The sequence below is a fragment of the Muntiacus reevesi genome, chromosome 4 (assembly GCF_963930625.1).
Source record: "Muntiacus reevesi chromosome 4, mMunRee1.1, whole genome shotgun sequence".
NCBI lineage: Eukaryota > Metazoa > Chordata > Mammalia > Artiodactyla > Cervidae > Muntiacus > Muntiacus reevesi.
The window spans coordinates 102,873,254-102,900,942 of NC_089252.1; the positions used below are offsets into that span (position 1 = coordinate 102,873,254).

Genomic DNA, 27,689 nt, shown 5'->3' on the forward strand with positions numbered 1-27,689 from the left:
CCTTGTCAGGAATGTTTAAATGGCTTGAAGACAGTTGCATACTCTCAAGAGGCTTGGCAGCAGCTACATCAGTGGGCCGAACACTGTCGATACTTCTGTGTGCTTTGTTTTGGTGTGGTTTAGGGATGGCGAGCTGGTGGCAGAAGGTCACATTACCTTGTAGTCCCGCTTCAAGTTTTTTATGACAGCTTTATTGATATATAATTTATGTACCATGCAGTTCATCCATCTAACATGTAAAATTCATTGGTTTTTAGTATATTCACGAAGTTGTTGAACCAAATGGCTAATTCCAGAACATTTTCATCACCCCTAAAAGAAACACCCCTCAAAAACAAACAACTTTCAAGGGCTGATTTTCATCACCCCCCAAGAAGACATGCTACTTTAATAGATATCCTTCATCTCCCCCACAGTCTCCCCTGACAATCACCAATTTGTTTTCTGTCAATGGATTTGCTTATTATGGATATTTCCTGTCAGTGTAATCATGTAACATGTAGTATTTTATAACTGGCTTCTTTCATGTGGCATAATGTTTTTAAGATTCATCCACCAGTACTTCATACTTTATATGACTAAATAATACTCCATTTTATGCATATACCACATTTTATATACTCATTCATCAATTGAATGATATTTAGGTTGTTTCCACTTTTTGGCTACTATGAATAATGGTGCTATGAATATTTATGTATAAATTGACTGTTGAATGGATAAATACCATGTAGTAAGACCCTATATTGGAATAATGTTCATCTATCAAATGTAGCATGATACGTGCTACAACATGGATGAACCCTGAAAACAGGATGATCCCATTGGTGTGGAATGCCCAGCATAGGCACATCCATAGAGGCAGAAAGTATTGGTGGTTGCTAGGGCCTGAGGAGAGGGAGGAAGATAGGGAGTGACTTCTAAAGGGTATAGGATTTCTTTTGGGGATGATGAAAATATTCTAAAATGTATTTGTTTATGGTTGTACAACTTTGTAAATGTACTAAAAAGCACTGAAATGTAATTTTACTTTACAGGGGTGAGTTATATTTTAAAAAATTTATAATCACTGTCATTAAATACATACCAGTTGCTTACTCTGCATTTGCTACCTTGGGAGATGCCGTGACACACAAATGAGAGAGTAGGCAGGAATCTCTCATTGGATGTTTCTAAGTGAAAAGTTGACCTGGATACCAATAAAGAGTTTGATAAACACATCATTTGGTGCTAATTTCTGGGTACAGGCCCCACTCAGAAAAATCTCAACCCCTCTGGATGTCAGCTATGAGAATTCAGAAGGATTTCCCAATGTGGACTCCTCCAGTATTTATGTAACTTAGTCATGTTATTTTATTATCCATGCCTTACAATACTGTGAATTCCCTTTAGGCAGGACCTATGCCTTGCATTCACCTTGATTTCCACGCTTAGCGTTGTGTCTGGTCTGTATCAGGAGAATGTGTTTGGTGAATGGATGAGTGACTGTGTTTTGGAAGTCCCTGAATTACCTCCTAGGACAAAAATGCCTTCAGCTTATGGCTGTCTGGTGTGATCAGTCTGGGGTTGCCCCTCTTGGGGAAGTGTTGCTGAATTCACCACCTGTCTTCTTGCAATTTTGTTTCTCTGGCACTTCCACTCTGAAGGCTAAAATGGTGATGTGGGTAGCTCTGGAGTGTGGTGCTTTTGTCTCTGGTAATAGCAACCAAGATACTGGGTTCCTGGGTCAGTGAGATTTAGGAAAATTAGAGATGGAATAAACCTCATTTTTTTTCCTTTTTAAAATCATGTTTATCAAGCATCAGTACTATAAATTCTATGTAGCTTATGGGTCTTTGCTATAATACGAAACTGATTTTCTTTTTTTCTTCTCTGTGAAGGTACTTTATGTTGATTAAGTTCTTTCTGTTAAATATCCTTTGCTTGCCCTGGACTTTTCTTTGTGTTGATTTTTGCTTCATTTTTCTTTTACTTCCCATGCTGTTCAGTTAATGGATGCCCGAAGAACCAAGGTTTGTCCACTCTTTGCCGCTCGTTTGTTGTGCTCTGCACAGCCTCACCTCCTTGTGTGTTTGAGTGCGTCTGTCTGTCTGTATTTGTCCCCTTTTGCTTGCAGATGCAGTAATCCTCTTTACTAAACCTGCTCACAGCTTTATTTGTAAAAATAAAGTCCTTGTTTATGTCTACTTGTAGTGGATGCTATCGTTTTTATTTTTAAATGGACATACATTTACCACAAAAAGTAACGGATAGTAGAATAAAGAAACCTTAGGAAACAAGGAATACTGAGTCTGGAGCATTGTGGGTGTAAAGAAGGTGTGTTTGTGAAAGTTTCCCTCTAACCCTTTCCACTTCTAAATTAAAACTCTGTAGATGTGTAATTTACCTTGCAACTGACACTAATACACTGTTTCTGTGTATGTGTACCTTTCTCTTAAGACATTCAGAAAGCATCATTGAATTAACACCCCTTCTCCATGTGCTGTCCCTTGCTTCTGAAGTCACCTTGGAGAACCTAACAGCTGGCCCCTCTGGACCTCATGATTAACATTCCATCTTCATAGTGTGATAGCAGCAAATAGCATTTGTCATGTTCATTGACTTTTTTCCCCCTTCTTTCTCCTCTCTTGTTCCATCTTTCTCATCATAGCACCTTCAGTTGACAATCCAGGCCCTTCAAGATGAGCTGCGAACCCAGAGAGACCTCAACCACCTCCTGCAGCAAGAGAGTGGCAACCGAGGAGCAGAGCACTTCACCATCGAACTGACGGAGGAGAACTTCCGGCGGCTCCAAGCTGAGCATGACAGACAGGCTAAGGAGCTGTTCCTATTGAGGAAGACCTTGGAGGAAATGGAGCTGAGAATTGAAACGCAGAAACAGACCCTCAATGCCCGAGACGAGTCAATTAAAAAGCTTCTTGAGATGTTGCAGAGTAAAGGTTTACCGTCCAAAAGTCTTGAGGATGACAATGAACGGACACGTCGGATGGCAGAGGCTGAGTCTCAAGTCAGCCACTTGGAAGTGATTTTAGACCAGAAAGAGAAGGAAAACATACATCTTAGAGAGGTAAGGACATTCAGTTTATTTCTCTAAAGTCATATTTTACAAGTTAAAATATGTTAAATATGTTACCAAGTTATTATCACAGGTTAGACGTTATCTATAGCCTTGACAAAATTCCCCTTGTCATCTGTTTTATAACCTTCCTGTCTGCTTATCACCTTTAAACTGGAATTTGGCATTAGTCTTTTTTTTTTTTTTCCCTCTGCCCACCACATGTTCCATTATTATTCAACACGTATTCAGGATCCAAGTGTGTGCAGCACACATCAACTCTAAGGTCGTTTATAGTTGCTTTCCTACAGATGGCCATTGTTTCAGGGTCTTTTAAATACAGTACTGTTTAAGTTTTAGAAATTTATTAAATATCCTCTTTTTAAAGGAGCAAAATGAATAGGTGATTAGCAAAACAATGAACTTAAATGCTTCATAGCTAAATTTGGTGTGGGATTGTTAGAAAGTAAAGCCTAAGGATATTTCTGGAAACAATGGAAAAATGTGCAGACCGATTTTGAACGTTTAGATAATCTTTGCCTACATTTACATTCATGTAGGACAAAGTGTTCTTGGTTTTCTGAGTGTGCATTTTGCACTTGGTGAATTAAATCATTTGAAGTTTCTCAGAGGCAGCCTCGCCGGCTTGCCACTATCATTGAATATTGGGATGCTCAGATATCTGAGAATATGCAGTTGGATAGTTCTTAGAAAGAATGTAGGTGACCTTCAAGGTTTGAAATTTTTATAGCAGTTCCTTGCTACTGTGGTGGATGTGAATCTCAAAAGTACCATGTAGGCAAAATAAAATGCTGTGACAGACACAGATCTCACAGAAAACAGGAAGCAGTGAAGTGGCATTAAGTATATTTTCAAAATATTCTGCAGCCATAAATAAAAATTCAAAAAGACGTTTGTTTTCAGACAAAACTATATTTCTTGGCATTATGTACCTTTTTGGATGGGCAGTCCTTCCAGTGAGTCATTTGTTTGATTGCTCAGAAAGCACAGCTTTCATGTTGGGACTTGGTAATGCAGCTGCTCCCAGTGGTTTTCTCTGATATTAGATTGTGTTTGGTTACAACATTTTAGTAGACTTTTGTGTCTTTGGATTTAATATCCTCCATGCTTACTCTCCTTGGTTTTGTTCTCATGAGACCCTAGCTACATATTTGGGAAGTGAGATTGCTTGGCTTCACGTTAGATACTTAAAGATATGTTTTGTTGGGCCTGGTCTTCCCATTCACATTCCAAGAGTGTGAATGTGGTGGGAAGACGACTAAGATGGCCCCTATATCCATACCTATTGGAATTCATATCTTTATGTAATCTCCTCCCTTTGAGTTTAGGCTGAACCTAGTGACTTGATCCTGAATAACAAAGGTAGTGGGATGCCAATATTACTTCCATGATTAGATTAGTAGTAATTACTAGAATACTAGTAAGACTGTTACTTCCATGTTGTTCATACAGTCTGTTGCCATCTCAGCTGGCATGCTTTGAAGCAAGTTGCCATGTGGCAGAGGCTCATGTGGTAAGGAACCTCCAGGTAGTCAGTCTCCAGCTGACAAACAGTAAGGAATTGAGACCCTCACTCGAACAGCCACAAAGAACTGAAAACTGCTAACTATCACTTAGTAAGCTTGAAGTGGATCTTCTCCAGTTAAGTCTTTCAATGAGATAACAGTTTCTAGGCTGACAACTTGATTTCAGCTTTCCGAGAGACTCAGTTGAGATGTGCTCAAATTCCTGTTCCACATAAACTGTGAGATAATAAATGTATGTTTTTAAGCCGCTGAATTTTGGGTGAATTAGTTTCTGCTCCACTGTATTAGCTATCTGTTGCTGTGTAAAGAATCTCTTCTTGGCTTGTACTATAGACTTTCTACTTACTTTACAGAGGAGAAGCAGTGATTACTGCCATGTTATTTCATGTAGAATGTCTGTGGATTTTGAAGTTTTGTTTGTGTTATCTCAAAACTGTAGTTGGTAGATTGCTGTTGTTGTACAGTTGCTCAGTCGTGTCTGATTCTTTGAGACCCCATGGACTGCAGCACGCCAGGCTCCCTGTCCTTCACCATCTCCCAGAGCTTGTCCAAACTCATGTCCATTGAGTTGGTGATGCCTTCTGACCATCTTGTCCTCTATCATCCCCTTCTCCTCCTGCCTTCAGTTTTTTCCAGCATCAGGGTCTTTTCTGATGACCTTGAAAAGATTGGTAGGTTGCTATAGTTTAAAAAAGCTGCTGCTTTATTTTGGGTGCCAGTGGGTCTTGTTTCCTGTACAGCAAGGCTGTGATACTGGAGAAATCCCCATCTGCAGGGGATTGACCATGTTGGGATCTTGGGGTTAGGTAGTCAGTCTTGTCTTGGCAGATTCTGCTCATTGGCAGTATTTAATCGTGCCTTGATGGTGGCTTGATTGTTTTAGGATATCTTCATTTAAATGAATCTAAACACCATTTGATTTATGTTTTATGAGATTAGTTGGACTAAGATCATGGCATCTGATCCCATCACTTCATGGCAAATAGATGGGGAAACAGTGGCTGACTTTAATTTTCTGGGCTCCAAAATCACTGCAGATGGTGATTGCAGCCATGAAATTAAAAGATGCTTACTCCTTGGAAGGAAAGTTATGACCAACCTAGACAGCATATTAAAAAGCAGAGACATTACTTTGCCAACAAAGGTCCGACTAGTCAAGGCTATGGTTTTTCCAGTAGTCATGTATGAATGTGAGAGTTGGACTATAAAGAAAGCTGAGCACTGAAGAATTGATGCTTTTGAACTGTGATGTTGGAGAAGACTCTTGAGAGTCCCTTGGACTGCAAGGAGATCCAACCAGTCCATCCTAAAGGAGATCAGTCCTGGTTGTTCATCAGAAGGACTGATGTTGAAGCCGAAACTCCAATACTTTGGCCACCTGATGTGAAGAGCTGACTTATTAGAAAAGGCCCTGATGCTGGGAAAGATTGAGGGCAGGAGAAGGGGATGAGAGAGGATAAGATAGTTGGATGGCATCACTGATTCAATGGACATGGGTTTGGGTGGACTCTGGGAGCTGATGATGGACAGGGAGGCCTGGGGTGCTGCGGTTCATGGGGTCGCAAAGAGTCAGACACGACTGAGCGACTGAACCAAACTGAATGATCTGGCATGAATATATGTCATGCTTCAAACCTTAAACATTAGTCCAAAAGCTCACAGGGAGTAGTACAGGAAATGCAGGCAATGCATCCAAATGTTTTCCTTGAGCAGCGGACCAAAGTCAGTGGATAACCCTTATCTTGGCTCGTCAAGAACAGAGAATGTGAAAAAGGTGTCTGTTAAAAAAAAAAAAAAAATCTCATTTTAAACTTGGAGTTGAATAAGATTTTGAGGCCTGAAGGGACTTTTCCCAAGGGAAAGAGGTTACCGGCTTCTGAGAGCCATTTAGTATATTTCCAGTAATTTCAGTAGTTTGAAATTGGTTTTGGTGGGAATATTGACACCATGGAAGTCAGCAAATGCTACTCTCAGGGTTTTCTACCCCTTTGGCACCATCCCTGAGAGCCTGTTTACCAACACACCTCTGAATAAATGCCATGAAATGTTTACCTACTATACAGCAGGAAGAGGTAAGTTAAATAGTGCAAGAATTATAATTATGAATCCATTAACCACTCAAGGTTCATCACATGTTTTTATAGCATCATCTGGATAGTTGCATATATGTTGGGCACTGTGAAGAATGCTCGGCCTTGATTCACAATTCTCACAACCACCTTATTTGTTCATTCATCTATTCATCCATCTACCCATCCATTTTGTGACTACTTATTGAGGATCTGTTTGGGGATAGAGTAATGTTAACTGATAAAACTTGACTTCATGGTGATAATATTTTATTGGGGTGAAACAGCAGTTTAATAGTTAAACAGAGAAGTATCAGGAGGAAAAGAAGAGGGTGAGGTACTAGGGAACTGAGTGGGGTCAACTTCATATTGGATAGTCAGGGAGGGCTTGTTGGAGGAGGTGACATTGTGAACTTCAGTGACAAAAAGGAACCAGCCATGTAAGGCTCTCTGAAAACTGTTCCAGTTAGATGGCAAAGCCCATGTCTAGGAGGTATGGCCATTTTCTGCTTTCCCCTTTTTGCCTGGGGAAACTGAAGAACAAGTGACATAAAAAATCTAGCCCAAGTTCCCACAGCTAACAAGCTGATATTTGAGTTAGGCTGCCTCCAGAGTCTCAGCTCTTACACCATTTCTTATATTCCTGTTCTAGAAGAATCTTTTTGAAAGTACAGTCCACAGTATAGCCATTTTGTGGAATATTGATATGTGTTTTGAGAGGAAAAGGGCTGCAGGGCTAAATGAACTTGGGAAAATGTTGAATTTCATAGAGCTTTCTATAGGATTCTTTCTCTGTAATATGCAACTATGCAGCAATGATTTCCAAGAAGAGGACTGTGGAAGGTAGAGCCTCTCAAATTGACTTCATTTGCTTTTCTGTTGTTGCACTGTTGTTCTTTGTAAAACAGTTTGGAAAAACACTGTGCTAGAAAATACAAATTGTGCTTTTAACTTGTGACCTACAAAATATGTAATAATATACATAGAGTTTCGCACGGTGAAAAAACTGGGTAATTTCCTCCATTGGTTATTCTAGAAGGCAGAGTTTATTGTAAGTTGTTTCCACAGTCTCTGCTGAATTTTAGAATGTTTGTTCCCCTGTCAGGGTATTTTATTTTATTTTTTTTTAGTGGAAAAATGTGGCTGACTGCTTTTGGTATTAAACCAGTAAGAATAACCCAGCTTGAAAAAAGAAGTTGCCTGACCTCTGTTAATTTAAATGAATCTGAAACAGGATTTAAAATGTACTTGAGGTTTTAAGTTCAGTGTGTTCCCGATTCCCTTTTCATTTTGCACGATTCAACCCAGTTGGGGCTGAATGGTGTAATGCTGGGGAATGGGGTGTTAGTGGTTTTATGATTCATTCTCAGGCAGAGGTGTTGGACCTCGTATAAACCTCATCTCCTAGAATACTGGCCTTGTTTAGCCTATTGTTTCGGGAGATTTAGAATTGGCAAGAGTCGCACATGGGCAGAGTCAGGTTGCTTTAGTGTCTCGTTGTCTTTTGGTGGTCTGGAAAAGACTGAGGGTGAAACCACTTCTTTGCCTGGCAGGAAACAACAACAAAAAGATTATGATCTCAACTTATTTGGAAGACCAGAACTATTGCCCAAGAACTACAATCGACAGGCTAATGTGAGCTGAAGTATTGGCTGAAATACAAGCATTACTCACTAGTGTCGTCTGATGCGTTTGGATACAGGTTGATTTGATAAGACATTGTTTGATGTAGTAATAGTTTACCTTGTTCTCTAGCTTTTTCCACAGAGAACATACTGTTCCATATGAAGGTTTTAGTAATCGAATACCCAAAATACTACTGATCTCGTTAAAGAAAAAGCGGGTTTATGTGCTAGGATCCTCCTATATTCACGCTCCTTAATGTTTTGTTGGCTGATCCTTAAGAGAGAGTTAGAAGTCTTTAGTTTAATTGTACTGGAAGATGTTTGAAGGGAAAGGATATATGTTCTGCTGTCATGCTTGTTGATTTCCTATACTAAAACCCTTGGGCAACTTGCCTGTCTTTGAAAGCAAGGTGGAACACTGAAGTTGCTGGGGACCACAGTTGCTACTAACCTGGGACAAGTAAAGCCCTCAGGACACGGGGCCTGGGCTTCCCTCCATGCTCTTGGGGGAGGGGTGCAGGGAAGAAGAGGGCAAGGCAACATGAATTCTTGGTCTCCTCATTTATTTATCCAAGTTGTCCCTAGGCCAGTAGGAATCCACCAAGGCAAAATCTGACCTAGAAGTTCTTGAGCTCATACACCTTCTACTGACAGCTCAAACCTCCCCTATGTAATCATTGCCGAAACTTCTAATCTCCACCCTAGTCCCCCCTCTCTCAATACCATATGGCCTCCTTCTCTTTAATACACACTTGTCTTCAGTTGGGCTGGCTGAGCCACGATTTTGCTGTTGCAGGCATTTCTAATTCTGACTCTACAGATTATACATTCTATTTCTACCAAGAAAACTTATCACAGAAAGTACTCCCAAATACAAGTGGCCACATAAACATAATATTTTACATTTTTTGTGCAAGAGTTTCATATGTATATATATATATATATATATATATGTATATACAGAACCTAACAGTAGCTATTTTAATAAAGTACTTTTTAACCTAACCAATATATTCCACCAGTATTTCCAGGCCTCAAATATTGCCTGCAAGATGCTCAGTAAATATTTGGAAGAGTAAGAAACAGTTTGATACCGTGAGAATTGCTCTGTGGTTTATTTTGTCAGTACTGGCAAAGTTTATAATGATTGTACAAGTGTCATATTCTTTTGTTTTCTATATTGTTGCTCTGTGTTTGGAATAGAGCAGTAGTTTTGAAGGTAGTCTTAACTAGAAGTTTTAATTTTTTCAAAATGTGTTGCATATCATTGGGCACATTTTGAACATCCATATGCAGGATGCTGTGGGAGCATCCATGGCAAGTATGTCAGGGATTCCGGTGGGCAGTAAGAAACAGCTCACACTTTAATGAGATTTATTCTGTGCCAGGGACTGTTCTAAGGGAAAACTCATCGTAATCCCCATTATACAGAGAAGGAAGCTGAGGCACAAAGAGGTAAGTGATTGTCATAGGTATTGTCACAAGGTATTGTCATAGGTAAGTACTGGAACCAAGATCAGAACCTGGGAAGTTTAGTTCCAGAATCTATATCTGTCACCACAGGACACTACTGCTTCTCGGGCTAGTGCATCAAGAAGATCTTGAATGGCACTTAAGCCTATGCAGCTTAGAGGTAGGAGAGCTGACAGCGGCTTCAGCCATGGCAGAGCTGGTCTTCAAAGGCAGGAAGAACTTCACCACACCTGTTTGGTGGAGAAGGATGGTTGAAGAGATAGCTGAGCCAAGCGTTAGAGGAGGGAACAGTGGTGGGCTTGGGGTACAGTGAGTTTGGAACAGCTGAAACTCCCTCTGTCAAGAGGGAAAGGAAATAAAACTGAACAGGAGGTTTGAGGTCATGCCATTGAGGGCTCTGAGTATGTGACACAGGAAGTTGGTCTTTACCTGGTAGGCTCTGGGCAGCCTTGGAAAGATTGTCCCTGGAGAATGGCATGATCAAAAAAGATTAAGTGCTAATTGATAGTGGATTAGATAGGGAGAGAATAAAGAGATGGAGATAAGTTAGAAGGATACTGTCATTCAGATGACCAAGAATCTGGATCCAGGTGGTGGCCAAGAAGTTGAAGGTCAAGGTCATCCCCATCTGCAGGCAGGACTTTGAAACTCAGGAACTGAGTACTGGGAGTGTGAGGAGCAGACAACCACTGGGGGCCTTGGTGTAGGCAGGGGGTGGGACAGACGGCAGGAGAGGATTGTCAGGAGGAGGAGCTGGGGCTGAGAAGAGACTTGGATGTATAAGAGTTTGATGGCATCCTGGTGGAGTTGTCCAACCAAGGGCAAGAATGTGACTGAGGAAATGATCGTGAAGTTCTGCCCAAAATGCACAAGGTACTGCTGACTCCTGGTCACATTTTATTGTAGTTGCTTTAACACATGCTTCATTATCTGAGCGCCCAGTTTGTATGATTGTTCTAAAGGCTGCGTTGTCACTTACTATTATTATTACTTAGGAGAAGACCCTAGGAACTGCATACTTCATCATGTTTCTTTCTCAAAAAAGCACTTAATTTTGAATATGGTATCTTTTGAGATTACATGAACTTTTCATTGGCTGATGCCTACTTGATAGAGATTTCCTTTGTTCTCACTGAGTTCTGTTTTCTCCAGGCATTTAAATCAGGATAGATCCCAATGAAGAATCTTTGCTGAAAAGCATTCTTTCTGGACCTTGCTAACAACACATCCAAAAACAGGGTTTCATAACTTTTACCCTCACATTTCGGATGACGTAGAGAATGTACTCATTTCTGTTTAGTAGCATTTGCCTTGTCTTTAAATTCTAATACATTCTTTAAATTTGAACGCTGCATGCTAATTTGAAGTGGTTGAGGCTTTACCCCATATTGATTTTAATGAGTATAATTGGTTGCTTTTTACAGTAACAGAGACTTGTGGATCCCCAAGGAGTCATTAGGCACAAGGCGTATTGCAACCTGCTGAGAAGAGAAAGTGGCAGGGTAGAGAGCATGTGGTGAGGTCGCGGGGAGAAGTCAGGACATTTTGCTGGAAGAGATGCTGATTACTGTCCTCCTGCTCCACCTTGTGTGTGACTGCTTTCTGAAACGTATTTCTGTGGCAGCTCACCTAATGGTTCATTGTCATCATTTGGTGAAACAGTGTACCACAAATAAAGCCTCACTGGTGAAAAAGGACTGGAAGCAGCGGTACTGCGGATATTTGAGTGTGTATCTCAAATTGCAGCAGTGGGAAGTTGCTCAGCTGTAACAAAGTCCTGTGTGTCTTGGATGGGAATATTAGCTAATACCTTATATGTGGACGAGGCTTCATAGTTTGTAGAACACATTCCATTTTAATGATTTCCTCTGATGTACCTGGTAACCCTCTGAGGAAACTGAGGCTCAGAGAGATTAAGAAGTGATGACAGGTAACATTCACTGAGCAGTCATAAGTTAATCACTTTTCAAGGAGTGCCATTTGTGCCTCCCAACAATACTCTGGGGTAGGTGGTGGTTTCCTGCCTCTCAGATGAGAAGGCCAAGGCCCAGATGGGTGGTGTGTCTCTTCCAGGTTCTCAGAGCAAGTAGTGATAGGCCTAAAATTAAAAACTGGGCCTTCTGGTTCCAGACATTTGTCCCTAATCACTCCTGGATACTGCCAGGGATTTCACCCTGAAATCTCTGAACAGACTTGAGACTAGAATCCTCATCTTCTGACTTCTTGCTCAGGGATATTTTCTCTGTAAAGGCGAAAAAAGTACAAAATGCTCACTCGCTGTCTCCCCGCGGCTACCCCCGCCACATCTTATCAAGTCCTATTGGATTGGGGATTGTAAATCCGTGAGGTCAGTAAGCAGAAGATTAGACAGTGTCATGTAGGAGGTACCACCAGGGCTAGGCCTCTTCAGTCCATTTGTGTTTCATGAAAATGAAAGTACTTGCTTAAGATAAGAAGCATGGTACTGCACATGTAGGTGCTCCATGAATTCCCAGGGAAGAGGTGTATTTTTATGGTAGAGAATAAGGGAAAATGAGTGGTGCTTAGAATTAGACCTTCGCATTTCATCTGTTCAAAGTTAGCCTTCTTTTTCAATTTTTTTACTTTATCATTATTGTATTGTATTGTCTGAAAGAAACACTTGCCTTCTTCAAACTGACTTTACTGTTTATCTAGTTTTTATTAGGTATTGTGGGTTTCCTTCTTTGTCAATTGTGAGACATTAAAATGGTATTTACAACCTCCTAATAAGTGCCCCATTTCATTGCTCTTCTAATTGGATAGATTTTGTGAAGCAAAACTCCTTTCCTATCCACCTGTCTCTGTTGAAAGGGATAGCTTTATTTGTGTTTCCTGTTTGGTGTACAGGTTGAAGGATGCCTTAAATGCTTTGGATAGAATGTTAAAGAAGGCAGTGAGATTGGTTGCTGGTTGATTCCTCTGAGTAGCTTATAGCAGTTGTAAAGAATGAAATAAACCCTCTTTACTAAAGTAAAAATATAATTCTATATGAACTGTTTGTATAAAAAGGAAAAAGAAAGATGAGTGAGACCTTATAGTGATAAAGAATCACTATTTACTTGGAATAAGAGTTGCAAGTTAGAGTGTGTGGCACAGATGTGGCCCACCACCTGCTTTTTATGGCCTGGGAGCTAAGAGTAGTTTTACCTGTTTAAATGGTTGCATTTGAAATGGTTATGTAAGTACCTATGTAATATCCTCTATTTTGCCTGTGACCCTCAAAGCCTGAAATATTAACTGGTTGTCCTTTTAAGAAAAAGTGTTGTGGTTAATGCTGTTCAGTTGCTAAAGTCATGTCTGTCTCCCTCGACCCCATGAACTGCAGCACTCCAGGCTTCCCTGTCCTTCAGTGTCTCCCTGAGTTTGCTCAAATTTATGTTCATTGAGTCAGTGATTCCATCCAACCATCTCATCCTCTGTCACTCCCTTCTCCTCTTGCCCCCAATCTTTCACAGCAGCAGAGTCTTTTCCAATGAGTTGGCTCTTCACATCAGGTGGCCACAAAATATTGGAGCTTCAGCTTCAGAAAAAAAGTAGAGATTCCTAATTTCTATAATAGGTAAACAGATTTTGAATCAAGATATTCGGTTAAAAAATATGTGCATTAATTATATGTAGAGTGTAAAAACCTTACTACTTTTATGTATAACTTTTGAGTTTTTTTTAAATAGGAAGACAAAATTTTTTTCATTTCTGTACATTTTTCTTTTATAATTATTAGATCGGTGATTTTGATATCCAGAAGTATAGTGCATTGTGTATTGCCAGTTATCACAGAAATCTGCAGCTCTTTTAGTAATGGTGGGTGTTGGTAAGGTAACTTGTGTAGATTAAAAAGGGACTCTGTGTGAAGTATTTACTAACCTGGAAAGTACCAGAGAAATGGATATTGCCATTGAAACTCCATTAGAATTAGGAATTTCTGACCTAAATAAAGCACAGGTTTCCAGTTTGTCTTTCTCTTATGTTTTTAAAAATAGTGTATTTATTGATTTTTTTTAGGCTTATGCAATTAGTGGTTAAAAATCTGTTGCTGCTTTGAAGGAACTAGCATGAAAAAGAAAGTGCCCATGTGGATACGGGTTGTGTTAAGAAGTATTTACTTACAGTAATTTTTGATGTGCTGTAGAATTGCTTGGGCTTTCCAGGTGACCCAAGTGGGTAAAGAACCTGCCTGCCACTGCAGGAGATGTGGGTTTGATCCCTGGGTTGGGAGGATCCCTTGGAGGAGGAAGTGGCAACCCAGTCCAGTATTGTTGCCTGAGAAGTTCCGTGGATAGAGGAGCCTGGTGAGCTCCGGTTCGTGGGGTCACAAAGAGTCAGAACACTGGGCACACTTGCACCATAGTTACTAGGTTTTCCGATGGGAAGTGTTTGTATTTAGTGAAGCCTAGGATCTGGTCAGAATGACAACTGAGAAATCCCCTTACTGTCCTTGGTCCTTCCTTCAGCCCCTAGGGCAATCAGGTCTCTCTTGGTGATGTTTGGTTGTGTGAATTGGGTTGCCAGTTTGAGCATTTTCAGTGTTGAGCGAGGACTCTGCCTATTAATGGAATTTTCCTTCATTGATATAGGCCAGGGTTTCTCAACTTTAGCACTATTGACTTGGAGGAGGATAATGCTTTGTGATAGGGACAGTCCTGTGCAATCTTAGGATGTTTAACAGTATTCTGGGCCTCTATCCACTACATGCAAGTAGTACCTTTCCCCTTTCCCCAGTTGTGACAATTAAAAACAGCCCCACACATTGCAAAATACCCTCTGGGGACCAAAGTCGCCTGGGTTGTAAACTCTGGTGTAGAGTGATTGACATCTCCTCTGGTAGTTAGCCTGTGGACATGGCAAATACAGTTATTCTCAGCCCCACCTGTTTGAAGTTCTATTTTAATGAGCAAGGGCGACCCAGATCAAAATATTTCTTGACCCAAAGACTGACCTCAAGGGATAGAACTAGGAAACATACATGCTGAGGGGAGGTGGGAGTTTAAGCCTGAAAAAGCCCAGAGGTGTGTTTGTGTATTTGTGTGTGTATAGGAGAGAAAGAGTGAAGCTTTCTCTGATTTCCCCCTCTCTCTTTCCTTCCGTCTGAGAAAAGGTAGCAGAGAAATCTTACGGAAGGAGTTGGGGGTGGTGGTTTCGTCTGAGATGCCACGTGGGAAGGTTGGGACATTTGAGTCTCAGAAGGTAATAAAGATGTATCTGAGAAGACACATGACCTCACTTTTTGACTACTGAACTCTCACTATTAATTGGCAGTTCTATTTTATAATAAATGTTGTCGTCTTTGCTTTCCCCCAAATGGCCAATGAGTCTCCCTTTCTGTTTTCTAAATAAACATTTCTCTGCATGAACCACTGTCCACCCCTACCCCCACCCCAGCTCCACTAAACTTCAGAACAATTTTGGAGTGTGGTGGTTTTATCACATGGAAATGTAATACAGATGTTCAGAATTACCTTTTCTTTCTCTGCTTTGAAACATCATGGCCATACATGCTTTGCTGTAAGTACTATTTAGCATTTTATTATTACTATTAAAATATCTTGCCTCAGGCAGAGTCCCAGTAAATCTCAAGTAAAGGCAAATTTTAAAATAGCAGTATTTATGCATATCACACTAAAAATCTGAACTCAAATTTGGCTTTTTATGCAACTGAAATCTTTATTTTTTGACCCACTTAACCAAGTCCTATAGTTTTACCCTCTTTCTGACTCTAAAACTGTTCAGACTGTAGAATTCTGTTCACTAACCTTCCTGCTTTCCCCAGTTTTCTCAGGCTTGGGTTTTTCTCTTTATTCTGCATATATCTTTGAACTCAGTCTGATCACTTAATGAAGTTTGAGAGGATTTGGACTGCCAGCATGAATTAGTTAGTGCATGTTTTTTTAAAATTTATTAATGGTGGGAAGTTCTCTTCTCATGGACAGTCCCACAGATGTGTGGCTGAGTTTCTGTGCTGTTCAAATGCTGCATGCTGGGGCCAGTGGTCATATACAAAGGAGATGCTGATCAACACCCAGTGCATCCCCCATTCAGAAACCTGTTATTGTTCAGTCACCAAGTCGTGTCTGACTCTGAGACCCCATGGTTCCTCTGTCCATGGGATTTCCCAGGCAAGAATACTGGAGTGGGTTGCTGTTTCCTGCTCAAATTCAGAAACCGATTGACAGATTAGCTGCCTCTCCAACTTTAACTTCTTTGGGGTTTATTAGTGCCACTTTCTTTTTATATTCCTTGGCATGACTTAAACATATTTCTCTAAATGATTGCTATAAAGAAAACCTCTTTCAATTCAATCACTCGAACCTGGAATCAAGAGCTCCCTTACCAGTATATACACTTTTATTAAGATATCATAATATAATTGTGGAAAAATTTTAAGTGATAGTTGTAGTTAAAAATTAATGCATATACTCTTCTGGAGATTTTTAATAGCTATCTTTGCATATATTATTTGTTAATAAAAAAATGGACTCATACTATGCACATTGTAAATGTGCTGAAAATTAATCCTGATTTACACGAATGATCTTCTTTCAGGCTTTTTTTTTTTTCCTGTGCTTGGCCAAATAGCAATGCATTGCAAGGTGATTTTCTTTGAAAGGATGGTGGGGAGCTTTGTCATTCTGGCAGGGTCCATACAGCAAGGAAGAGGCAAAACCTGACTGTGCCTTAAACAATAGAAATAATACCCAGTTAAGGTGGGTCTTCTGCCTTACCTTCGTGCTACCCAGTGGTGTTACTGCCAATTATTTCTTCGTAGTACTTTCATGATGCAAGTCAAGGATTCGATTTTAAGGACTCAAGCTTTGACTATTTTATAAGAATGTTGCATAATGACTGGATCCTTGCCAATTCCACACTGGTGCCTGGAGACACCTTAAAAATCTGCCAGGTGCTAACCTCATTAGTTATCCTCAGGATGCTTTTTGCGCAACTGTTAAAGACCGAGTGATCATGGGAGTCTAGTGGAGACTTGAGGATGCTTGTGCTGAGTGGGGACTGTGACCTGTGATGACACAGGGTTCTCCAGAGAACAGGAAAGCTTTTTGGAAAATGTATTCTCTTTTTCCTCTTTTCTAGGCTGTAGCTACCTCTGCATGCTGGTTTCTTGCTTTGTTGCCTTACAAACACAAATGTGCTACTTCTTGCACAGAGAACTGAAGGAGAATGGTCCAAAATGACCACATTTCCTGAAATCACAGCAGCCTTCCAAGAAATCTGTGTGGCACTGACTGTCTGAGGGTTATCATGTGGAAAGAGGAAGGTTCAGGGAATCTCATCTTGGGAGGTCCTGGCAGGGTGTTAATAGCATTAATCATGGCATCACCACTGCTGTTAAATGGAAGGCTCTCCTCTCTAGGTGCCAGCCCAGAGCTCAATGCTTTGCTAAGTTACTCCTCAGTGCTACCCTGTGAGGTGTGGGTGCTGGGTAGTTAAGTAACTTGCCTAAGATCTCACATGAGACCTGACGTCAGAAATGAGAACCATTGTATACTGGTCTGTATAAAGTCAAAGTAACTTCTAGTCGTTTCTTCCCACCCATTTCCTCTCCTTCTCTCTGATATGTTTTCTCTGAAATTTTGCATTTTCACTTAGGTTTTTCATCTGGTTTCTATTATGACTTCATTTAAAATCTTATCCTGTCTCCTCATATGTTGATTTCTTTCTCTTATTTTGACCTCACTTCTTTTCTTCCCTTTGTTTCTTCATCTGTGTTATTTTATGGGGTTAATTGTCTTTGTTGTCTGCTACTTTGTTGTCTAGTAGCAGTTCTGGGCTTTTGCAAGAGACCTAAGAATGCTAGTGAAACTTACAGGAGACCTCTGGCAGTTTTAATATAATTGTAATCAGCAGTATTCTCTGCCTCCTACAAAACCTTTTCATCTACCTGTGAGTTTATTCTTTGGTCTCCAGTGAAGTGACCTATGTAAAGCACTTTCCACAGGGCTTGGTTCGACAAATGCCATTTATGTTTCCTTGAGGAAAAGTGAGCAAGGGATAAGAGTTACCTTCGCATCAGTTGGTTTCCTTGTAAAGCAAATATCCATGCTCCCTTTTCAAAACATTGATTTCTTTCTTTCTTAAGAATCAAACCTTGCCTGGTGGTATTTTATAGGTCACTTATTTGGGCACAGGCATTTGTACTGAACTGGGCAGGTGTGAGTGTGACTTTTTGTGGCTCAGCTGGTAAAGAATCCACCTGCAATGTGGGAGACCTGGGTTTGATCCCTGGGTTGCGAAGATCCCTTGAAGAGGGGAAAGGCTACCCACTGCAGTATTCTGACCTGAAGAATTCCATGGACTGTATAGTCTATGGGGTCCCAATGAGTCGGACACGACTGAGCGACTTCACTTCAGAGTGGTTTATAATTGTAAATACCTGCTTTGAAGACCTTGAATAAATTAACTTATATATAATCTGTAGGATACATGAATTACTATGTAGTGACTAGCACATAGTAGGTGCTCAGTAAATGTGTGTGTGTGTGTGTTTTTTAACAGATTATCATTCTTTATACATATATATCTCTTCTCAAGACTGTGCATTCCCTGAGACCCAGAATCACATCTTAACTCATTTTTAAAATCACAAGCAGTTGGCACACAGTAGGTGCTGACTGTTGGTTTATCATTACTGATACACATCTGCCTCCTGCCAGGACTATGCACTCCTTGTAAGCAGAGATCATGTCTTAAACATCTTGAATGTAATATGGTAGGTGACCAAGTACTTGAGGTAAACAGAAAATGCCTGGGGAGAGAAAACATGACACAGAAATTGTTACGTCTTTTGGGATGACAAAAATTCTTTTTGATGCATCAAAATATTTTTTTACCAATTATTTTTATTAGTTGGAGGCTAATTATTTTACAATATTGTAGTGGTTTTTGCCATACATGGCATGAATCAGCCATGGATTTACATGTGTTCCCCATCCTGAACCCCCCTCCCACCTCCCTCCCCGTCCCATCCCTCTGGGTCATCCCAGTGCACCAGCCCCGAGCACTTGTCTCGTGCATCCAACCTGGACTGGTGCTCTGTTTCACACTTGATAATATACATGTTTCGATGTTGTTCTCTCAGATCATCCCACCCTCACCTTCTCCCATAGAGTCCAAAAGTCTATTCTATACTTCTGTGTCTCTTTTTCTGACATCAAAACATTTTTAATGAGTTGTATGTACATGGTACTCAGCTAAGTGCCATTGTACATTTAATCCTGGTTAGGATTAATCTCTGTTTTACAGATGAGGAAACTGAGGCAAGAGAAGTTTTGACTTTCTAATGGAAATATAGTTGCCACATTAGACTCAGAATTTGAAGAGAATTCTTTCCACAATCCCACTCTTGCCTGTAGAAGTAATTATTCCTCATAGTGTATTTCACAACCTTTTGTAATAGTAATGGTAATACTTCTGCAGCTAACTTTTTTTTAATTAAAAGAAGATAAATTCAGTAAGCCTAACTAAACATATGCTGAGTACCAGCTTTATGAGAAACTTGATCCCCAGTCTGGACCTGTCTCCTAAGTACCAGTGCCATATATATAACTTGCAAATGAATATTTTGTGCATTGAAGAGACATCTTAAGCTTTGCTGGAAATTGTTCTTGTCTTCCTCCAAACTGTTCTTCCTCCTGGGTGCTTGTCTGACTGACTGTCATCGTGGTGTGGCTCCCAACCCCAGCCAGATACTGGAGCCATCATCAGTTTCTTTCTCCGTCACTCCTGTGTTAGTTTCCTATTGCTGCTATAATAAGTTACTACAAACTCAGTGGTTTACAGCCTAAGTTCGCGTGCAGTTCTGAGGGTCAGAAATCTGGAATCACTTTCACTGGGTTAAAATCAAGGCGCTGGAAGGCCTGCGCTCCTTCTGGAGGCTCTATGGTACAATTCCTTTTTTTGCCTTTTGCAGCTCCTAGAGGCTAGCTGCAACCCTTGGCTCATGGCTCCTTCCTCCATCTTCAGGTGTCTCTCTGCATCTTCAAGTCTCTCTTTCTGTGACTTCTGCTTCTGTTTTCCTGTTTCCTTCCCTCTGACTGTGATCCTCCTCCTATAAGAACCATTGTGATTGCATTAGACCCACCCAGATAATCTAGGATCATCTTCTCATCTCAAGGTTCTTAATTCCATCTGCAAAGTCTCACTTGCCATGTAAGATAAAATACATGCAGGTTTTGGAGATTAGGGCTTGGCCTTCTTCGGGGCGAGGGGAGCCAGTTTTCTGCCTACCATAACCCCTGTATCCAAGGTGTCACTAAATCCTGTTTAATCCCTCTACAAACTCTTGGATCTGCCCTTTTTTTTTTTTCACTTTCAATGCTTTTACCTTTGGCCTGGTCTTCTTAACTAGTTTCCCAGCTCTGTACCTCTTATAATTCTTCACACTGATGTTAGGATCATCTCTGAAAAATGATTATCTGTCCTTTAAGAACCCTTTGTTGCTGGGACACAAAGTACAGGCTCCTGAGCTAGGCCTTGCTTTTCCAGTCTTTCTCCTTCTCTTTCTTTCTCCCCAACCTTCCAGTCACCTCACTCTGCTCTACAGCCAGCCTCTGGGCTCTGTGCCTATGTGGGTGTGGCTTCCCTGCAGTCTGAGGAACACTGGGGGCACCCTTACTCCTACATCTTCACCTGACCAACCTGTATTTCTCCTACATTATTCAGCCTGGGTGTTACCATCTCCAGAAGTCCTCATTTTTCTCCCTCTCACTCTGCAGTGAATTAGGGTCCCTGCCTGTGCGTGTATTTCCATAGAAATTATTAAGTGTCAGTTTACTGTGAATATCCAAGGGAAGAACCCTCTCAACTTCACTGTGCACCCACGGGGCCTATTAATAGTTCTGTCTTTGCTTTGGTACATGATAAGAACTCTATAAATATTTGTGGATTGATTTTGGAGTAAGGCTGCATTGGTGTTCTTTTGTGGAGAACCAACTTTTATTTGGAACTACTGTTAGACTGATAGAAAATTTGCAAAAATAATGCAGTTTTCATCCATTCCTCACTCAGCCTCCCCCAGTGTTAATATCTTATATAACTTTAGTAAAAGTATTAGAACCATGAAATGGTTTCTGCCTAATTTGGTACAATATTATGAAACAACCTAAGAACCCTGTTTTTCTACCAGTGTCCTTTTGTGGATCCCATAGTTATTTCTCCTTGGTCTCCTGCAATATGAAATAGTTCCTTGATTATTCTTTGTTTTTCGTGATCTTGGTACCCTTGAAGAGCGTTGGCCAGTTATTTTGCTGAGTTTCCCTCAATTCCGATCCTTCTGATGTCTTCTCAAGATTGGACTAAGGTCTTATGTGTTCCTGGCAGTAATACTACATAAATGGTGTACGTCTCAGTGCCCTAGATCTTTTTTTTTAAATTGGTTTAATTCTTTTTTTTTTCATTTATTTTTATTAGTTGGAGGCTAATTACTTTACAGTATTGAAGTGGGTTTTGTCATACATTGACATGAATCAGCCATGGAGTTACATGTATTCCCCATCCCGATCCCCCCTCCCACCTCCCTCTCTACCCGATCCCTCTGGGCCTTCCCAGTGCACCAGGCCCGAGCACTTGTCTCATGCATCCAACCTGGGCTGGTGATCTGTTTCACCCTAGATAATATACATGTCTCGATGCTGTTCTCTCGAAACATCCCACCCTCGCCTTCTCCCACAGAGTCCAAAAGTCTGTTCTGTACATCTGTGTCTCTTTTTCTGTTTTGCATATAGGGTTATCATTACCATCTTTATAGATTCCATATATATGTGTTAGTATACTGTAATGGTCTTTATCTTTCTGGCTTACTTCACTCTGTATAATGAGTGCCCTAGATCTTGATGCTCATGATGTTGCTGTGCCCTATTACTGCTGAGTACACCAGTCTGAGCTCTGCTTTGTGATACTGACTTATTAAGTGGATTGTGGTCATTGTCATCAATGTGGCTGACATTTAGTAATCACCTATGGTATGTGCCATGCACTATTCCGAGCTCTTTAGATGTGAAACTCACTTAATCCTCACTGCAACCTAATGGAATAGAGCCTATTAATCTCTCCTCAGTACAGATGAAGAGATGGTGTCACAGGGAAGTGGATTACCCTGTCCAGAGTCTTACAGGGAGTCACAGTCAGGTTGGCCTCAGGGCCTGTGTTCCTAACCATTAGGTGATACTGCCTCCTTTGTGTGTGTGGGAGAACCAGGGCATGGGGTTAGTGTAGCATTCAGGGTCATGAAGATTCCTTATGGGGAAGTTATAACCCATCCTGTTTCTATAGCTGACCCCCATGATGGTCACCTTAGTCCTGCACTCAGCAATTAGGAGCTGGCTTAGAAAATTTAGGACGCCATTCATGAAGTGGAGTTGAAGTGATGACAGTGGGGACAGACTGGGAATAGAAAAGAATGTCTTGAGGCAGCTAAGAATGTGAAGATGAAGAGGGTGGAGATATCAGTGAGAGTTTTCTGCTTGGGTAAAGTTGTGAGGGAGGCAGGGTTTTGGGAGGGGCAGATGAATTTGACTTTTGAAAGTATGTTTGAGTCTCAAGGCAGAAGACTAGGCTGGAGATGTAGATTTGGGAGCCCTTTGTATCAAAAGGAAGGGAAGAGCCGGCATAAAGGGAGGAGGGTCCAAAGATAGAACCCAGCATATCTGTGTTTAGGACCGAGGAGGAGGGAGGGAAGCAGTGAAAATAAGAATTTAGAATGGATTATTTAGGAAGGAGGAAGAACCCAGAAAGCAGAGTATTGAAGGATAGAGAGTTCATTCATTCATTCATGCATTGATTTAGTCATTCATTTTACTGAGAGTCTTCAACTCTAAACTACATTTTGAGGTGAACACTGAAATGACAAATACCTTCTCATGGCAGCTCTGTTAGAGTGAGACCTTCAGGCTAGGTCCCTGGGGTGAGAAGTTTACTGATAGATAAAGTAGGAAAGACAGACAGATGTGGATAGCCTGGGAGCTTGATATGTTAGCACAAGTATTCTGTTAGATGCCCATTCTCCCCCCACCCCCAAAAAAACTAAAAGAATTTATTTGAACCTTAACTTACCTCCAAATTGTGTTCAGATGTACAGTCTTCCTGAAGTATATGCTATAGTCAAACAAATAACATTTGGAGATTCTCTTAACAAGCTAGTGTTTTGGTACTACGAACATTATAGATTCAGGTGAATGATTGGTTTCTTCACTGAGTTTTGGGAACTGGGTGGATGCTGGGTGCAAAAGTGCTGCAGAATCCCAGCACAATGTTGCTGGTAGGTAGCAATAGCAAAGGATGCATAATAAAAGATGATTTCATGTGATCCTTGTCAACAGAGTAAATGTTTGTGCTGCCAGAACAGGAAATTATAAAATTCGCATCTAAAAATAATCTTATCCTTTGCTTTTTCAATTGTGACCTCCAGTGCAAAGAAACAAGGACCTTACAGAAACTCTGAGCAGTGTGTGAAACCCTTTATAATCCACTGATTTGATTTTCTTCAGTATAATGGCAGCATTTTTGTGAGGAAATTAAACTTCATCATTTTTTAGACATTGGTTGCTTTTTTATTCGGCTTTCTGCAAGTTTTTTGAAATACTAGAGCTACCTTTGACCCCAATGTAAGTTTGCCAATGACAGCAGCCTTGAAAGTTTAAATGAACTTGGGGTCTCTAAAGCGGGATTTCTTCGCTGCATCTCAGTGACATTCTGAGCTAAATACTTTATTGTTGAGGTGGAGGGCTCTCCTGTGTGCTGCAGGATGTTTAGCAACATTCCTGGCCTCTACCTGCAAGATCTAGAAGTACCACCATCTCCAGTTGTGACAGATGTTTCTAGACATTGCCAGTTGTCCCTTGGGGGTAGGGGCCAAAATTGTCCTCAGATGAGAACCACTGGTCAAACTCAGAGTGTGGTTCAACAACCACCAGGTCGTGGGCATCTTCTGAGAGCGTGCTGGAAATGCAGCATCTCCGGCTCCCCTCAGGGCTCTAGAGTCAGAACCTGCAAGTAAGAAGATGTGCAGGAGACCTGTGTGCACAGGAAGGCCTGAGAAGCGCTGACCTAAAGCTCTGCCCAGGGCAGCATGGTGTAGCAGAAAGGGAAGAGCTTTAGAGCCTGCGATGGCTTATCATTCATAGCTGTGTGACCCCAGGCAAGCTGTTCAACCTCTCTGAGACTCAGCTTCCTTCTCTGTAAAATGGGACTAAGAAAATCTTCTGTGCTCTGAGAATAAAATGGGGGAATCCAGCTGAAACAGCAAAAAATGCAGCTGGCCCTTATTAGGATCTTAATTGGACTGCTTTCCTTCCCTCTCTTTATAAAGCTGTTTAACTTGGCCCTGCTGCCGCTGCACTCACTGTCACTTGTAGTGATGATATAAGAGGTGAAGAAAAGCAGTGTGTCTAACTGCTCTGCAAGTCGAGTAGGCCGTAAAAAATATGCTTGTTTACCGATTTTTATTTTTGAGTTATCTTCTTTCTTCATGCTGTGGCTCTTGTGGTCTGGCCTTCTCATTGCTTGGGAAACCAGGATCCCATTTCTGGAAAACCCATTATCTTGAGCCTCATGGACTCTTAATGGTCTCATTTAGAGGCCAGAGTCTAAAGGTGGGAAAGGTAAAGCTGATGGCAGGTAAATGGTAAACTATTTAATAGAAGAAGAATCTTACATGGTAAACTTGATTCCTATTGCTATTGCAAGTGGGTTTTGAAATGGAATTATTTTTATGACCATTAGTAAAATTTTTGGTTATGCAAGATAAGAATACACATTTTTGCCTTGGGAATAAACTGATTGCTGGAGACTTGTAATTTTCCCCCTTTCCTGTTTCTTCTACCATGACATTGCCTTGGTATAAAGACATATCTTATCCTTATATCAATATATAAGAATAGCCATTTTCATCACTTTGAGCCAGTAATCTAACCTGACATAGGTAATTTTTTTTTTTGCAAAATGCATTAAAAATAACATAATACAGGCACATACTTACTCATGTGCAATCACATACTCACACAAACAATGTAAGAATGAATTGTCAGGACAATTTTTGACTTGTCAGGACAAAGTAGCTATTTTATTATAGTTGTGAAGATGAAGGGACATTGTCCAGAACCAATGTACTGTTGTGTAGACGGGGTATTGCACAACTCATGTGCTATGTATATCATGGACGTCATAGATTTGCATAAATATTTTGACAGTTTGTCAGAAAATGGTAACACAGTCCCTTGTTCTAACAATATAGTTATATTGCAACAGTTTTTCTGCAAATGAAAGTAAAATGTCTTGAGGAAGGTGCTTTCTTTTCTAATTTGCACAAAGGAACCATATGGACTGGTGGCAACCCTGTAATCTTACTTTTGTTTGTAAACTCCTACCATGGTATGAAAAGCAATACGAATTATCATCCAGAAGTCATAATGTGGCTGAGCCACAGGAAAAGTATAATGTGTTTAATTTTCCCATTTCATGATTTTGAAAAAAGAATCCTTCATAAGAGGAGTCCTTGAATATTTCTTTCATCTTGAAGCTATTGCTGATGTCTGTGTGTATGTTGCCATCCTTTTTGAGTGAAGGAGAAATAGAAGTCTGCCCACCTAAGTCCAACAGACAAGTCAGATTATAATGAAGAATCTTATCAGCTCAGATTAGTTGATGGTCATCTGACACCCTGAAGAAAGGTGGATTGCGGGTGGTTCAGCTGGAGAGATGGTGATGGTGATATTCTTTTTATATATGAGACCACAGCTAGCATATGTTCCTCCTCAAGACTTTGCCTCCTAGACGCAGGGCTATTCTGTAACTTAGTATTGGTCATGTGAGCATTTTTGGTTTGTTCAATGTCATGCCTTGAGTTGACACATTTTATACATGTTGCTGTATTTATTCCACTTTTACTTCCATTTCTTTCTAGAGATAGTCTGCAGTTTTACATGGTGTTGTGTTTTAACAGCCACCCAGGAGGAGATAGTATCTCTTTCAGCTCGACCTTTTCGGATGTAACAGTATTTGTGGTGCAGATAACAGAGGGCTCCTCTAGATTACAAAGCAGGAAAGAGAAGAAAGTTACTGACAGGGAAATCGTGTGGAACAAAAAATCTTTCGTTCAAGTGGTACACTTCTGGGGTTATTTTTCTTGGGTCTGGATGTGCCCAAATTGGTCATTTTGACTGAATTGCAAAGAAGGATCTCACCTGTGTTTTTTGGTGGTGATGTCATGTTAATGGACTAATTTCTTAACTGTGAGCATAAATTGTGAGGTATAGGGGGAACAATTTATTCTTAATCGTTGTGATCATGAAATTTGCAACTGATGTGTTAAAACTAAAATATTAATAATAGCAGTGATAGAAGTAAATAGATGGGATATTAGACAGCTTATATACTATAAAAGTTTGAGTCCATAATCTCATTTAGTTCTTATACAATTCTCTGAAGAAGGTTTTGTCGTTATCTTATAGTTATATACACTGAGACTTAGAGTGGTTAAGTTCACATTGTTGTGGAGAAAATGGAATTTGAATACAAGTCTGACTAATAGATTCTCACTCAGTTATTTTCCCCTGAGTTTAAAAAAAAAAAAAGATAAAGGGTTGTATATACCCACATCTCTGGACTCTGCCACGGGAATGTGTGAATATCACAGTTGCTATGTAGGATGACTGACTATCCCAGTTGTCTGGGAGTGAGGGGAGTAATTGGAATAGTGCTGCGAAAATTGGAAAGAGCTGGTCACCCTCTTCCTGCATGCGTTGATAAGGACGAGATAAGGATAAGGTGGAAACCACTGGATTGCTTCACCCTCCTTGGATTTGTGATGTATAGTCTGGGTGGTTGGGATGAGGGTGTGGTTTTTCCATTAAATTTTTTCAAGATATAAAGAAAATTTGTGAAGAAAATGTAGGGCTGGTCTCTTAGGCAGCTAATCAGGCAGCTAATCAAGGGTCTTCTTAAGGGAACTTTTTTTTTTTAAAGCAGTTCACTGGGGTCTTTCTAGAAGCAGGTGAAGAAGTTGTAAATAAATACATAAATAAATAACCTGGCTACCTGGTGGGAGGACTGAGGTTGAAGGTGAAACTCCAATACTTTGGCCACCTGATGCGAAGAGCTGACTCATTTGAAAAGACCCTGATGCTGGGAAAGATTGAGGGCATGAGGAGAAGGGGACGACAAAGGATAAGATGGTTGGATGGCATCACCAACTCAATGGACTTGGGTTTGGGTGAACTCTGGGAGTTGGTAATGGACAGGGAGGCCTGGCGTGCTACGATTCTTGGGCTCGCAAAGAGTCGGACACGGCTGAGCAACTGGACTGAACTGAACCGAACCTGGTGGGAAGCACATTTATTGTACCTCAGATTTGGCTGCAATAATTATATTTCAGCTAGATGTCTAAGTCCTATTTTGCACTAAGTTGATGGATCTCAGTAACTTGATGCTAGGGGCTGGAAGATCATACACTCACACAACCCTGCCCTGAATTGGGGCTGTTTTTCTTTCATTACAGGAGTTTAGAAACTAGACTTTAATGTCTAACTACCATTCACATTGTTGTCTTGGAGAAAAAAAGAATAAATGTGCTTACTCTAAAATATAAATTTGCTACTTGGAAGTGTCTATTCCCTTGAGGAAGTTATTCAGGTTTGATCATCTCATATTGGAAGATCTGCCTGTGAGCCTGGCAGTTATACAAGGGGAATTTATTTGATTCTTTTTTTTTTGTAAAAATGAGAATGCTTTGTCTATTTTTTAAATTTTATTTTAGATAGTTTTGTGCCTTCCTTGGAAATTTGTTTTTCGGCAACTGGTGGCTTGCCTATCTGGTCACACAATTTTTTGTCTATCCCCCACACCCCCATTAAACAGCTTGGGTGTGCGGAGGAGATAACTATGCCTCTTTAGGACA

General features: G+C 40.6%; 1 protein-coding gene across 1 annotated transcript in view; it reads left to right on the plus strand.

Annotated features, from left to right (window-relative positions):
• The window catches only part of ERC2 (ELKS/RAB6-interacting/CAST family member 2), a 919,595-nt gene that overhangs the window by 130,752 nt on the left and 761,154 nt on the right, over positions 1–27,689 (plus strand). Inside the window, exon 2 of the mRNA XM_065935028.1 lies at positions 2,651–3,067. Coding sequence (XP_065791100.1) covers positions 2,651–3,067 — 417 coding nt within the window. The remainder of the gene's footprint in view (positions 1–2,650; positions 3,068–27,689) is intronic.